This window comes from Centropristis striata, chromosome 22, assembly GCF_030273125.1.
Source record: "Centropristis striata isolate RG_2023a ecotype Rhode Island chromosome 22, C.striata_1.0, whole genome shotgun sequence".
NCBI lineage: Eukaryota > Metazoa > Chordata > Actinopteri > Perciformes > Serranidae > Centropristis > Centropristis striata.
Window position 1 is genome coordinate 3,314,307 of NC_081538.1, and position 16,322 is coordinate 3,330,628.

At 38.7% G+C, this 16,322-nt stretch overlaps 1 protein-coding gene and 1 long non-coding RNA gene across 3 annotated transcripts in view; one reads left to right on the forward strand and one right to left on the reverse strand.

The window, feature by feature from the left end:
• iqsec3a (IQ motif and Sec7 domain ArfGEF 3a) overlaps positions 1–15,898 on the reverse strand; it is a 145,954-nt gene extending 130,056 nt beyond the window's left edge. Inside the window, exon 1 of one of the 2 annotated variants that reach the window (XM_059325529.1) lies at positions 15,109–15,898. In XM_059325529.1, the coding sequence (XP_059181512.1) occupies positions 15,109–15,710 (602 nt within the window). In that variant the 5' untranslated portion in view covers positions 15,711–15,898. The remainder of the gene's footprint in view (positions 1–15,108) is intronic. The other variant, XM_059325530.1, reaches the window with a different exon arrangement.
• LOC131960358 (uncharacterized) overlaps positions 1–16,322 on the forward strand; it is a 134,171-nt gene that overhangs the window by 85,004 nt on the left and 32,845 nt on the right. The gene's annotated exons all lie outside the window — the stretch shown is intronic.

Here is a 16,322-nt window from a genome sequence, read left to right on the forward strand (position 1 = left end):
AATTTACTGAATATGGGGAGTTTTGAAGCAAATCGCTTTGCTGCATCGCTTCTGGAGATCGCCGGAGCTGATTACGATCTACGATTACGATCTACGATTACCTACTCGTTATTTTTAGGCTTGTAAAGCGGTTGCATTGACACCATTTTAAACACATTGTTAATGTTGTGACGCGGAATTACTTGGTTAGGTTTAGGCAACAAAATGAATAGGGGTAGAACAATCCATCGAGCTCTTTTATATCAAATCAAATCAAATAGTCTTTATTGTCATTATATAGTTCACTATACAACGAAATTGAAAGTGCCACTGCATAAGGTGCATAGTTATGACAATCATAACACAAAACAACATGAGTAAAAACATTTTAAAAAATACCGAGCTAAACAAGGACAAAAACAAGAACAAGGACATGTGATGTAATAAATAAGTATAAAAATAAATAAATGGCTACTTAAAATGCTATAATTAGATTAGGTAAATTGAGTGTTTTGCACATATTAATTGTATTGCACATGTTCGTTTTATTGCACCTTTTAATTAATTTATCCTGTGTGGGTGTTGAGAGTTCTGACAGCCCAGGGAAAGAAGCTGTTTTTCATCCTACTAGTTCTGCATTTAAGATAAGATTTATGTATCAATCCAATATCATCAATGCAAAGAGGAAATATCAATACATATCATTGTCATTAAGATATGCTTGTTCTTGATATTAAGCTCCATTTCTTGCTCTTTAATAATACTTTTTTTTTAAAAACAACGCAGCATTCAAATATCAATTTGGATGTCCATGACAAAATATTCAGGTCAGGCTGTTTTTATCAATAAAGACTGAAAAACGGCCACCATTTATTGTCATAATTATATACAGTACCAGTCCAAGGTTTGGACAAACCTTCTCATTCAATGGTTTTTCATTATTTAATTAAATTTTCTACGTTGTATATTAATACAGAAGACATCAAAACTGTGATGGAACGCATTTTATATTTTAGATAATAGCCACATTTTGCTTTGATGCTCTCAAACACATTAAGGAGGCAAGGAATTCCACAAATTAACTCTTGAAAAGGTGCACCTGTTAATTTAAAACCATTCCAGGTGACTAACTCATGAATGTGACTGAGAGAATAACAAAAGTGTGCAAAGCTGTCATGAAAACATTTGTATGTGTGCGACTGTGCGTGTGTTTGGGTATGTATGCATATGTGGGTTATTATGTGGGTTAATTATATTTATGTTTTTGTAATACAAGACATGTTTAGACAAGGATGTTAACTTGTCATATTTAAGGAGAGTTTATAAGTGGGAGTTTATAAGTTTTACTTCTTCTCACTCCTTTTCGAATATGTATTCTGTCATGTTAAATGTTTTGTCTGACTCTTTTTTTTATTTATTATTATTTGTTTTCATATTCGAAATAAACTTAAATCAAATCAAATCAAAAAACGGTGAAGAATCTAAAATATACAACATATTCTGGTTTGTTTAACACCTTTTTTACTACACAATTCCATATGTGTTCTTTCATAATTTTGATGTCTTCAGTATTAATCTGCAATGTTGACAATAATAAAAATGTAAAAAATAAAGAATAACCATTGAATGAGATGGTGTGTCCAAACTTTTGACTGGTGTTGAAAATAAAATACTAGACATTTAAATCACAGCTACATATATTTCCCTCAAACTGTTCAGCCCCCAACATGAGCCTTACTTTAACTGCTCGCCAAACCCTTGTTGGACACACACAGATGCACACTGGTGCACATGGTGCAAAACAATTAGGATTGTCTGCAGAGGGATTTTCAGGGCTAAGCTCTCAGGAGGTGAAATCTCTGCGACAGATGGGTGGACATTTTTCCATAACTGCACACTGTTCCTTCTTTTCCCAGAGCTGCTGAGGTCATTAGCTCGCTGACCGGCGTGGTCGTAACACAGCGTTATGTGACTGTGAGGAATCCCACCACGTCAGTAGGACAAACACTGTGTATAGTGACACATTTTTAAATGATGCATCATTTCCCTATAAGTGTTGTTCTACGGTCAAAACATCTGTTTCACTGCAGCACCACATACGTTAGCAGCTGCTAACTGCCAGCTAATAGCACATTTTGTGCTGAAAGATTAAACGGGTTGTAATGCATTGCAGTGCCAATAAAAGAGTGTGAAATAAGTGGTGTATTATCAAGTGCTACACTTATCACATTTACAAGCTTTTTTTCTTACTTTCACAATGAAAAACGATGCCGTTATTAAACCGCATTGTTGGTAAGCAGCTGCTAAAATGTCTGGCTCCCTAAAATATAATGTCAGTCTATTATGTAAAATACAAGAGATTCATTTTTATAACAAACGGAAGAATATCATCGTTAAACATGACATAATTTAAACATTTTTTAGTAAATATAATAAAACTGTAAAGATGCAGAGTTAAAAACGGGGTTGATAGTCAGGATATCTTTATCAAATTGTCTGCTTATGAGATGAACACTGATATCATTCCTATTTTAAACATAAGATAATTTAAATCAACCAATAGTTCTTGGACACCACATGAGAAATAAGTTCTGAATGTCATCGTTAAACATAAGACAATTTAAACATTTTTTTAGTAAATATAATAAAACTGTAAAGCTGCAGAGTTAAAAACGGGGTTGATAGTCAGGATATGTTTATCAAATTGTCTGCTTATGAGATGAACACTGATATCATTCCTATTTGCAACCACAATTCTGAAATATGTAGATTGCATAGCAATGACCCGCACTGATTGCTCATTACGCCCACTCTTCATTTGCATGAAGAAGACATGAAATGCATAAATAAGACGTGTGAATAATTTACCTCCGACCATGACGGGGGCGAGTCACTCTGCAGCCAGTGTAACATGATTAACAGCAGAGCCGCTATGTGGGCGTGCAATATTTACATATAAAAGATGGTGTCAGCTGTGGCATCCGGACGTGTCAAGGACGCAAGGATGACACATCTGTCTTTCAGTGAGTCGGCATTGTGCCCAAGAGACAGCGGACTGCCAGTTGGAAGCCATGTTTGGAAAAAAAAAGAGCCAAAATTTTGTCATTTTGATTGAATTAGAGAGGCAGAGGACAGTGGAAAGAAGCTGTTTGCATTTTTGCCAAGTTATGAGAAAAATTGGGACAACATTTGGACACTTCAGCCCTGTGGGCCTTCTCAGTATGTTTTGTCCAAACCTTATTTTTAATCTGTCTAATTATGTCTGTCATTCTGCTTTTCTATCTACATTATGTACATGTTGCCCATAATCATCTTCTCCTCTAGTTTGGGAAGCATAGCGGACAAATGTATATGATCAATCAAAAGCTGCTGGCCAGAACTGACACACATAATTAGTAAATAGATCCTCAGAAATCCACTTTTATATCGTTGTATTTTTACATCAAGACTTGAAAAAAAAAACAAATCCTGTGCTTTTGTGTTAATTGTTCATTTATCTCTTGATGTATGCCAAATATACAAAAAAAATCAGTATCAGATGACAAAATCATGGTTTTTCTCTTCCTGTAAAACCAATTAAAACTGTTTGATAACTCATCCTGCTCTTAGCGGTGTTTACAAAAATGCATCCAATCAAATGAGACTTTGAGCAACTAGCTAGCCACACTGGTCGTATAAAACCACTGTTAACTTTTTTACTTTGCCAATTTTCAACCGGCTCTGTGTCGCTGCTGCAATACATGCAGACTTAAGCCCTTTACATACTCCACAAGAACAGAGAAATGTGTTCTTGAAAAAAGTTATTTCTGGCCAGGACACTTTATACTTCACAAGAAACTCTGCAGAACTCCTCCCACTGCAGCACACGTCTCATTCAAATTCAAATTCATGACCAATCAACCAATAGTTCTTGGACACCACATGAGAAATAAGTTCTGCCCAGATGATGTGTCAAGAACAGAGAAATTTCTTCTCTCTGCCAGGGCTGCATGAACAGAATTCTGCCCAACAACTATTGTGTGATTGGTCAGAAATTTGAATTTGAATTTCACATGCGGAGTTCTGCAGTGGAGTTTCTCGTGAAGTATGAAATGTCCTGGTCACAAATAACTTTGTTCTTCTGCTTGCCACCTGGAGAAAACGGACAAATTTCTCTTTTCTTGCGAAGTATGTATTATCCCTGTATCCTTGTATGAATTAGCCTTCAGGCTCCGTGTTGCCGGTGGAATGGAGGCAGTGCAGTGACGCAGAGCTGGTTTTCCCTTTCATTTCTCCCTCAACAACAGGTGAGGAAAATGTGTGTTGGGCCATAACCATAACAGTCCTCTGCATATTGCGCTAAACTCCTATAAGCCCAGCCGCCTTCTAGCATTCCAATCAGATGCGAAGGATTTGATTTGTGGCCCCTCTTGTAACTACACCGCCGAAATATACTGGGAAATACGTCCCAGTACAGAAGCTAAAGACCTTCTATCCTTCCGTTTCATGGGGACTTTAAAAAGAGATAGTGTTTGCTTGGGTTCCCACATCCAGTTTATTGTAAATTTACACCGTTTGCAAGGATACTAAGTAGAGCAAACTTATTTATTCATACTTGGCACACTATAATCTACTTTAGTAACGGTGATAGGTTCACTAAATTGGATCAAACCAACACCTCAGGCCAACAGAAGTGTCCAGTAAGCCAAAGCTGAAGTAAGTTATACCCTTCATTACCATACATCCACTCCATAAATGAAAAAGACAGAAAATGATCCGATATATCCTCTTACAACAGCTGTTCTCTTGTCCTTTTAACACCCAAACACAATCTTTAACACACACGAGCACACACACACACACACACACGGCTGGATTACAGACAACTGGGACTGTTTTTCGCCTTGCTCAACTTGTGCATGAAAACAGCTAATATTCTACCAGGGAGTCAGGAATCACCCGGCAGCTACATCCTCTGAGAAATGAAGCAATTTAAAAGCACTACGCACCAAATGTGATATTCATGATTTGGATTCCAGCAGCAGCCGAGCCAAGCCACCCTGTCATAACCGAGCAGACGTGATTCCCATTCAGACCGAGGGGAGGAGGGAGCTGAAGTAAAGAGCAGGGGTTTGCAGGAGAGGAGGTTCCAGCTCTCCAGTAATGGGGAGGACAGAGAGGAAGAACGTGTCCTTTCTTTCTCATTAAATCCTTCATCTCTCAGTCCCTCTCACTGTTGTCTTTGAGAGACAAACATGCAGAAAAGAAGTGGTTTTACTTGTCTTCCAGGCTCCAGAGACAAGAAAATTATTCATCTTAAAGGATCAGTTCACCCAAATCAAAAAAACAATATATCTTTTGACATTGTTTTGCTATTCAGGTCCACAGCTTTATTGTTTTAGTTCACTCTTATGGTATCTGTTAACCTTGTTTTGCAGCAGCCGGCAGCTGTTTTCAGCTAAAAGCTTCTTATAAATCCACTGTAACCCAAACCACCAGGATAGCAGAGCATTTATTAGTTAAGAAGCCAGATATTTCCTTTGGGAGTTCAGAGATGTCAACCAAACAAAATCTTGGTTGACGAAGATTCTTTAATCAATAGATTGGTGGATTCGGGAGCATTTTTTACGTTTTTTTCCTGAGGCTACCATGGTATTTACACTATGCTACACATGCCATGGTGTCTGTTCTATGCTGAGTTTTGGTGTTTTTTTGGTGTTTGGTGAGAGTTAAAAAATGCCAAACATTTGGCTGTGCTTGCCAGTGTCAGAGCCAGTCAGACGTCCAATCACAGTGGAAGAGGTGTGGGACAAATAGCACAAAAACTGTCACATCCCACAAACGCAAGTGCTGAACAACTACAATGGAGGAGAAACCAATACTGCTAACTAGGCCACTTGTCCTCCCAATGTGCTTCATGCAACATTTTGAACTTCATGGATATTCCATATCATAGTTGGATACTTTATTTTATCCCCTTTGGGAAATTCAGGCATCCAGTAGCAGCAACAACATAAATTGTACATATAATTGACAGATAATACAGTAGAGAAACAATACAAAATCCCAGCAACCAGCTGAGCTGCACCTCAGCTGGATAGAGAGCAAATCAGAGCTAATATAAAATATCAAACTTATTTTTATCTGGTAGCCACCAAAACGATTTCAAATGAATGCTAGCATAACAACTTTAGATAGTGATATTTCAGCCCCAAGTCCAAAAGAGATCAATTATTACAATTTTAACATCTGGTTAAATTACCCAACTTGTAGTAAAGGAAGAAAGAAATGCTTGTATTTTGACAATGCTTTTTTAAATTCACTGTGGGGAAAATGTGGTCAAGCTGGCTGCACAACTATGTAAGCTTTTTAAAGTCCAACCTTTCTTTTTTAAAGGTTAGCATGGCTGAAGTTTAGCCTTGTGCTTGATACACATTGCTACTGGGAGAAGTGACCCATGATTCACTGAGATCAGAGATAGCTTGGCTTAAAGATAATGATATAGGACCCGGAGTTCGAGGCTAGAGCAGCTCTATGGGGTTAGCTTAGCTGGTGCAAAGCTGCAGATCATTGATCTGAGAGCATCAGAACAAGGAGAGACTGCAGCATCCAGCAGGCTCACAGCAGGGCCACTCAGTAATGTATGCTGGGATGTATGTGCGTGTATGCTGGCGCTCCCCATCTCTATCTGTACATCCCAGCATGCGAGATGGCATACATTCTGCGCTCCAGCTGGTGCGAGGCCAGTAGGAGGGAAACGAGGGCATGGCGGGCGCAGAGGGAGTCGCGGCCAATGCGGAAAAACATGCGGGCTGCCAGGTGGCGTGTGGCATGTTCGGGTTTGTGTGCATTAGTGTTTTGTGTGTAAGAGCGGGAGCTTAAAATATCTGTGAGAGAGAGTGTGTGGGAGGCAGGAGAGCAGCAGAGAAGCACCTGGAGCTATATGAGAACCCTGGGATTTCTACCTTAGGCAACGGGATTGCTGCCTATCAGACACGCACGCGCCCCGATGCACACAAACGCACCATCTCGCCCACGCTGATTGTTGCTCTTGACTCCCAACCTTCACACTCTCCAACGGCAACCCCCAAAGCGTTGACAGGAAACCAAAGGACAAGGTGGACTGAACGTTTCAGCCCAGTCAGGAGATGGGTTAAGTCAGTAGTTCTCAACCTTTTTGAGACGCGACCCCCCAATTTAACATGCATGTTGTCCGTGACCCCCGCTCACTGAATACAGTCTCACACGCACAGTTCAGATCACCCAAGAAAGAAACAAAATGACCAAAAAAAGGAAACAAAATGACCAAAAAAAGACTCAAATTGACCACAAAATGATCAAAAAAGACACAAAATGATCAAAAAAGACACAAAATGACCAAAAAAGACACAAAATGACCTAAAAAGGACACAAAATGACCAAAAAAAGACACAAATTGACCACAAAATGATAAAAAAAAGACACAAAATGATAAAAAAAGACACAAAATGACCAAAAAAAAGACACAAAATGACCAAAAAAAGACACAAATTGACCACAAAATTATCAAAAAAGACACAAAATGACCAGAAAAGACACAAAATGACCAAAAAAAGGAAACAAAATGACCAAAAAAAAAACACAAATTGACCACAAAATGACCAAAAAAAGGAAACAAAATGACCAAAAAAGACACAAAATGATCAAAAAAAGACACAAAATGACCAAAAAAAGGAAACAAATTGACCAAAAAAGACACAAATTGACCAGAAAATGATCAAAAAAGACACAAAATGATCAAAAAAGACACAACATGACCAGAAAAGACACAAAATGACCAAAAAAGACACAAATTGACCACAAAATGATTAAAAAAAAGACACAAAATGACCTAAAAAGACACAAAATGACCAAAAAAAGACACAAAATGACCAAAAAAAAGACATTAAGTGACCAGAAAAGACTAAAACACTTGGGGACCAATTGGGGTCCCGACCCCAAGGTTGAGAATAGCTGGGTTAAGTGATGGAGAGGATCAAGGATGGGGCTGAATACTGATCCGGACTGCAGAGGTGGCTACTGTAGCATAAGAAACAGGAATAAGGACGTGGAGATGGGAAAATACACAGTGAGTTGAGATAAAGGGGAGAAAAGACAAGGACAGTCAAGGAGGGAAAAGGAATAATTAGGTAGTTGGACAACGGTATCATTTGTAGGCTGGGAGCAAGGAGTCAAAGAGGAACAATGGAGGCTGAGGGAGGAGGAGGTGCGGTTGACAGAGAGGGGAGGAAGACAGCCAGGATTGCTGAAGGCTTCCCTCACATCACACAAACCCCTTAAGAATCTTCCTCAGACTGAGTAACACAATTGCAACGCGTCAGACTCTCCGTCTGAGAAGTTTGAGCTCACACCAGAGCAGAAGTCTGCGAGGGATGGAAACAACTTTTCAACCACATCCACTGTTCCGAAGCTGAAGGCGGTCTGGATTTGCATTCTTCAAATTATGCCTCGTGGAAGAGATGAGGGAATGCACGGTGTGAGTGAGCGAGCATTTAATTTTTCAGTTGAAGCTTTGCAAATGGATTTTCGGCTTCCTTTCAATCAAGCGAAAACACAGATGAGCTGGGGATATGGTGGGGAAGTTGGAAATCAAGTACATCCCGGTATTCAGGGATTGTTTGTTTACTTAGTGGCTTACTTGCTACCTTACTTCACTAATTAACAAAAGAATCTGTCCATGGTGGTTTTTTTATGGCCCCATTATATTTTCAGCTCCTGCAAGGGTTAGCAGTGTGTGACCTAGTCTTCTCAAATAAATGATGTGGGAACAAAGCCTTTCAAACCTTGAACAGAATAAGTAAAAGTACTTATTATGCAGAATGGACCCACTCAGATTGTTTTATACACTGAAAAAAGAACCAACTTAATTGAATTGTTTCATTTGGTAACACCTAAATGAATTAAGTTCTTTCAAATTAATTTAAAATCAGTTGTGTTAATCCAATTTATTAAATTAATTTGAAAGAACTTCATTCATTTAGGTGTTACCAAATGAAACAAGTCAATTAAGTTGGTTCAGCTATTTTCTTTTTTCAGTGTATATTCCAAATTTGTTTTTGTATTATTATTATTGAAGCATTTATGTAAGCAGTGTTTTAATTTCGTAAAGATAGGGCTCATTTAACAACTAAATATACTGTTGTGGGGTTTAATTAAAAAAGGTCTTATCACTTTAAATTGATCATATATTTTAAAAAAGTAACAAGAAATGAAAAGAAACATAACTTAGGCTGTCAGCTAAATGTAGTGGAGTAAAAAGTCTAATATTTGCCTCAAAATGTAGTGAAGTGATGTTTCAGTTACCTTTCATGAACTTAAAAAACTACAACTGAAAAGGGTCAGTTGTTACACAAAAATCTGCAGTGTGCAGTTGTAGCTACTCATCACAAGGTTAAGGAGAGACTGGTTACCTTAAAACATACCCTGGTTTATCATCTATTTTACTCTAAATGGGACCATCATTTTTTTTTTAAAACATCATGTTGTATTAAAGAAGACTTGAAATGAGTGATTGAGACCATAAACTCATTAAGAAAATGTTTACTGAGGTAATAAATCAAGTGAGTAGGGCAAGTAGTAGGGTCATTTTCTCATAGTCTTCTGTATGATCTGACTTCTTTTTGCAACCAGTGTAGTCGCCCCCTGCTGGTCATTAGCAAGAATGCATATTTAAGGCACATGGACCCAAATGTTAACTAAAAGTGGCCCCGGATAACGTACAATACCATATTTAACTACCGCTAGCAGCTATGTTAGCTTAGCACAAAGACTGGAAATGGGGGGAAATAGCTAGCCTGGCTCTTTCCACAGGCACCAAAATATATTAACTAATTTGTTCAAACTGATCCAAAAACAAAGTGCAAAAACTGTCTTGAATTTTTTCTTGGTTATTGTACAGATTTAGTTAAGTTAGCTGGCTGGCAACAGTAGCTATATATTTACTGTAACACATACAATACAAACATTTTCGAGAATGTTGCACTTTTCCTTTAAGGTGTGACAGGCTGTGTCACTACTTCCCCCAAAATCTGTCAGAAAAGGGAGACACCTGTAGCATGCAGCTAACTTTACAGACGTCAGTTCAGAGTACCCAGAAGGGGGAACGCCACGGTTAAATATACAAACAAATATACATAACCCTCATTAGTAAATGTGTGACATGTCCCTGTCATCCTCCCGCTAATAGAAACATATTACTCCTCCTGCGGCATGACAGCTCAGCGATACACCATCTTGTCTGACCAGGATCAATGTACTAAATGGAAATTACAATGCTGCTTCACGTCTCCTGCTTCTCATGTGTCACTGCTTTTACATTAAGCAAATAAGATAATGTACAGTACGCTCTCTCTCAAGTTCTCTTCATCTCTCTCATTGTTCATCATTCTGCAGAACTGTCAGGGGGCCATGCTTGGTAAATCACCAATGGAGCCGCTTATTGAATCCCCCTCTGACATTTATTCTGTACAACTCATATCTCATCTATTTGTTTGTCCACGTCTGTGTGAATCCATGTTAATAATAATAAATAATAATATATTTTATTTGTAATGCACTTTACATTACAGGAAATCTCAAAGTGCTACAGGTTAAAAGCATAACAGTCTAATTATAAAAAGGGAAAAAAAAAAAAAAAACAGCTAAAAACAGAAAACATACATACATAATCTAAAAACCATCTAGATGGGAGGAACCAAAGGTTAAACAAAAGGTGAAAAGGTGAAACAAAATGACCAAAAAAAGACACAAAATGACCAAAAAAGACACAAAATGACCAAAAAAAGACACAAACTGACAAAAGAAGATATAAAATGACCAAAAAAAGACACAAAATGACCAAAAGAAGACACAAATTGACCAAAAAAGACACAAAATGACTAAAAAAAGACACAAAATAACTAAAAAAAAGGAAACAAAATTACCAAAAAAAAGACACAAAATGACCCCGACATTTATTCTGTACAACTCATATCTCATGTGTTTGTTTGTCCACGTCTGTGTGAATCCATGTTAATAATAATAAATAATAATACATTTTATTTGTAATGCACTGTACATTACAGGAAATCTCAAAGTGCTACAGGTTAAAAGCATAACAGTCTAATTATAAAAAGGAAAAAAAACAAAAAAAAAACAGCTAAAAACAGAAAACATACATACATAAAGCAGTTGTGTTTTACTTCTAGTATCCATGTTAATGTATACTATTCCTGACCCGCGCTCTTTAGGAATTATGTCTTAATGGCACGATAAATCAATCTGGATTAACAGAAACAATGCAAATGCAGCCGAGTGGAACAGATGGGGCTCAGCATGCTGCGTTGTGTAGTGCATGTGTGTGTGTGTGTGTGTGTGTGTGTGTGTATGTGTGTGTATGTGTGTGTCTTCATGTGACCTTGATAGTGGCGATCTCAGCACCATGGACAGCTCTGAAGCACATAGAGTGTGTGTAAAAAGATTTCATGTTTTAAATTTAATCAAATGGGATTTAATGTTTTTTTTTATTTTTACATTTTATCGAAAACGCTGTACACTGTAAAAAAATAATCTGTTAAATTTACGGTAAATTACCGGCAGCTGTGGTTGCCAGAACTTCGGCGTAAAAAAATACAGTGAGTGAGTTTTCTACTGTAAATTTAAATATCAGCCAAAACTAATTTAGACTGAATATTCTCGTTATTTTTAAGGTAATTGTGTCATTCATTCACACATCATAGCAAATCTCCATTAACTTTACATGAAAATGTTATATTTTTACAGCAAAACTGTGCGTTTCCTACAGTTCATGACAGTAAATGTAAAAATTGTGCTATTCCTTGATTTGCGGTAATTAAAAGTGCCTACTACGGTGATACACAATTTTTAATTTTACGCATCATTCCTGATGCAATTTGACAGTGTTTTACTGTCATTTCTACAAACATTTTTTACAGTGTATGATGCTTTCCCTGCAGAAGGCCTGTGAGGGTAAATGAATGCAGCTACTGGAGAAAAAACTTGTTCCAGTCTGCAATAAAATTGACAAAAAGATTTGTTTTCCAGCAAGACAGTGACACCATGCATATAGCCAAAGCTACACATGAGTAGCTTCAAAACAACAATCTTAATGTTCTGGAATTACTAAATCAAATCAGTGAGTCCAGGTCCAGTGTGGAGAAGGTGCAAATGAGTATAAAAAAACAGTTAAAATATGGCTTATTTTAGAACTATTTTTATTCAATATCAAGACTTCCAAGGACAGTGAATACTTTTTAGAAGAGCTGCATACACATGTATTTTATGTTTTATTTTATTACATTTTTATTTCCTTTTTAAAAGACCTGTCTTTTAACACTTTTATGTGAGTGTATATATGGATGATATAGGTTTTGTATGTGTGAATGTGCATTGTGATGTTGTGTGATGCAGTAACTTGCAGCCCAAGACCAATTTCCCTGCAAGAAAATAAAGTATATCTTATTTTATATGTGGTTGGAAATCAAAATTCAATCCAATCCAATTCATCACAATAATACACCTCCAAGCTTATCCTTTTTACCCAATGCTGCCACTTTTTACTAACAGTTGTGCATTGCACACAACAAGAAAGAGTCATGGTGAAGAGAAATTACAGGCCAAAGCGTGGCTTCGTTTTAGCAAGAAAGATGACAACAGTGCTGCTATGTCAGTAAAATTATATGCAGAAACATTGGGCTTAAAATCCAGAAATGTACTTGACATTCATGGCAAATGAGTGCTACTGCTCCCATTGTTTGGTTCTAAAATTTTCTTACTTGATTAAATACCATACAAATATTCTTTCATTCGAATTCGTGTTCAAACTCATCGTAATAATGTGGTTGTGTTGATGCTGAAAACGTGTGTATGTCTACTTTTTCCCACACAGAAAATTGACCAGGAATTAACAAAGGAATCGATAAAGAATCGAGCCGATAAGCAGAACCGATAATGGCATTCAATAGACTCTTATCAGTTCCCATTCCTGCACACTTACTAACTACAGCTAATCCTAACTGATAATGTTTATACTGTGATGTGAAACACAACCTGGATCCTTCTTTACATGTTAACATCACAAAAATATAAAGTGACAAAGGGTCCAGATACTGGAAAGATACTGGCTACATATATTCTCTTTACCACTGCCCAAAAATTCCTGAAGTGTCGCAACTGACAATTGTTTTCAGTATCGTTTGCTTTCTCAACTAACGTATCGTAACCATTTGGTCTGTATATTTCAAGTTAGGGGTGGGCGATATGGCCCTAAAAGAATATCACGATATTTCAAGCTATTTTTGCGATAACGATTATTCTTCATGATATTACGAAATACTTAAAAAGATATAGAAAATGTGCTTGTTATTTAGTCTGTAATTAAATAAAAATCTAAAATGTAGTGTGAAATGCACATCTCAACAGTTGCCAAATACAAAAATGTTTACTCTTGACTCTTGAGTATGAGCAAATAATAAAAATAACCATTTAGGGGTTCCGGGGGCATATTTTAATGAAATTTTGTAAAGGAGAATAAAGGTTCTTGTATGTTTTATTTAAGGCGTCTTATTTTGACAGTCTTCTTGTAAGTTCTGTGGTGGATTCTGTTAACACACTGTGCTCTTATTTTGAAAGCTGCATGTGTTTAGCGACAGAGTAAGTAGCTTTTTGTGATTAAAACAACTTTAATTGTTAGCTAAAATTAACCTTACGCCACTACATCAAGAAGTAGGAATGTTGCCAATATCATGATATGCATTTTTTTTAACCCTAAAAAAAAATACCGATATTATTGTGAACGATACGATATGGCACACCCCTATTTCAAGTTCATGTCTTCAAATAGCTTGCCAGAAAGTCAGTTGGTTTAATATGACATAATATGGAAAAAAGAAGCAAATCCTCACTACTGAGGCTGAATTACAGTATTTTAATTGCACCAACTCCGTATGAAACGTTAAATATGACAGTGACTCACAGCACATCACCAACGAAGAAGATTCAAACTTATCAAGGCTTATTAGAAACTCTCAGGAGGCTGCGAGGTGATTTATAAGCAACAGCTAATGTCTTTCTGTCTTTGATTATATCCCCCCTCTGGATATGTTCCTCCCAGTGTGACATCCTCCAGCTCGTGTCTTAATGAGGAACAAGCTGCAGTCTGTACAATCAAACCTCCATCGTAGGTGTTTCTTCTCTTCTTTCTTTTCTTTAAAAAAAAACAAATGTGACGGTGTGAAAGTGCTGACATTTGTCTCAAAGTCTGTGATGTGCCTTCGGGATTTGGCGCTTGGCTTGTTTTAAAATGTGTGTTTACAATGTCACCAACGCTCTCCCGGAACCTGTGAAATCTCTACCTCAGCCGAGCCCAAAAACAGATGCATTTCATTGCAAATTCAAAGTGTGAAAGAGAGACTACTAAAATGTTTAAGCATGATTTAACCAAACTTCCGTCCCACCAAGTAGTGACAGTCCACCTTGGTGCAGAATAACCACATAGGCCCTTTAAAATCAATACTCATTAAGCATTCAATTGATTTACCAGAGTGAATAATGTGAAAATACAGCAGGAGCTTGAATTACCTGTCAGAAAATTAAGCCTCAGCTTGTCAAGGGGGATGTGAAGTTAATCAAAGGCAAATCCAGCACAGGCCTCGTACAGCGTCTGGGACACGATTCTACACTATACTTCATAAAATCTTAACTGTATTGCTTCACTTGAAAATGTTTCTCCTAAAATTACAGCTGACACCCTTTACGTGGGTGATAACAGGCTGTGGCATCATATCTGATGGCCCCTGAGGGCATCACAGAGGCTATATTTAGAGAAGAAAATGTGCACTGCAAATACATCCATCTTATTAAGGTCACTGCATGTAATATTGAGATTTAAAGTGTGTTTACAATGGGGTCACATTGTGTCACCTGTTTGACATGTGGTTAATATTTAAATAAAAGGGAAACGAACAAATTAAACCTGATTTGCATGCCTTACAAGAATATTTTTGTTTGTTTTTATGAGGGAAATCTAATTCGCAGAGTCCTCATAATTCACAGTAAATCCCTCGTTAAGATGGAGATTGTTTTTGCAGTGCACACAGCGTGAAAGCTACTTACTCCGCTTTCCTTGCCAGTCCAACTGAGCGGCAGAGAGAGGTGGGAGTCTGCGGAACCAGAGACTTGCAGCAGGGGCTCCTCTTGTCCTCCTCGGCGGAGTCCGGGCTGGCTTGGCTCGCTTTGGGCGACTGCGGCGAGGTGGGGACGAGCTGCAGCTGCTGCGGGTGGTGGTGGGTGGAGGGTGCAGGAGGGGTCGGATGCTGCTGAGGCTGGGCGGACAGACCGGGGATCTGCTGCTGCTGCTGCTGCTGCTGCTGCGGTGGTGGAGGCTGCTGCTGCTGCGCCTGCTGGCCGAGGTGAGCCGCAGCTTTGGTGCTCCCCGGGTGCTGATGGAGGTTGGCCGGCGCCTGGGGACTGGCGCTGCGGTGAGTCGGGGGGTGGTGGTGGTGGTGTTGGTGGTGGTGATGTGGAGCCGGCTGCTGGACGTAGTGGTGGGGGTCCCGCAACTGTCGGTTCTCGCCGATCAGGTCCTCCACCTTGCGCTCGAGTTCGTCGATGCGCTGGCGCTGCGTCTGGATCAGGCTTTGCTGGTTCTGCACGATAGTGGTGAGCTCCTTCAGGTAAAGAACGGCTTTCATGGGATTATCCAGCAGGCTCTCCATCACTGACTGTAAATGTGGCCGTGTGCCCGGCTGCGGTCACTTCTTCTTCAGCTGGTTCTGGAGCTGCAAAACCGTCGATGGGCCTCTGAACAGAAACAGAAACCGGGATGCTCTGGCGGCCGTCTGACGCCTCTATGCTCTGCTGGGGCTAGGTAGTCTCTCTCTCTCTCTCTCTCTCTCTCTCTCTCTCTCTCTCTCTCTCTCTCTCTCTCTCTCTCTCTCTCTCTCTCCCCTCCCTCCCTCTCAATCTCTCTCTCTGAAATGGTGCTGATGCAAGCGGGGGATCAGCATCAGCATCACCGGAGTGTGGAGGAGGCGGGGCCGTAGTGGACCGGTGACGTCAACACGCAGGGGAAACAGAGAAGCTGTCATCATGCACGTTTTCACACGTAAATCTAACTTTTTTTTTTTTGTTTGCATCTCATAGCCCCAACATGTGTTTTGGGACGTCTCTTCCCCTGCAAGCTGGGTCCCGCTTCACAGACTAATTCTTAGTCAAATGAATGCCTTAAGACTTTTATTTATTTTTGCTTTTAAAATGACTCTGTTAATCCTACCATCATGTTTAACCCTTTGGAGTTTGGGCTATCTTGTTTGTTTTTGATTTATTTT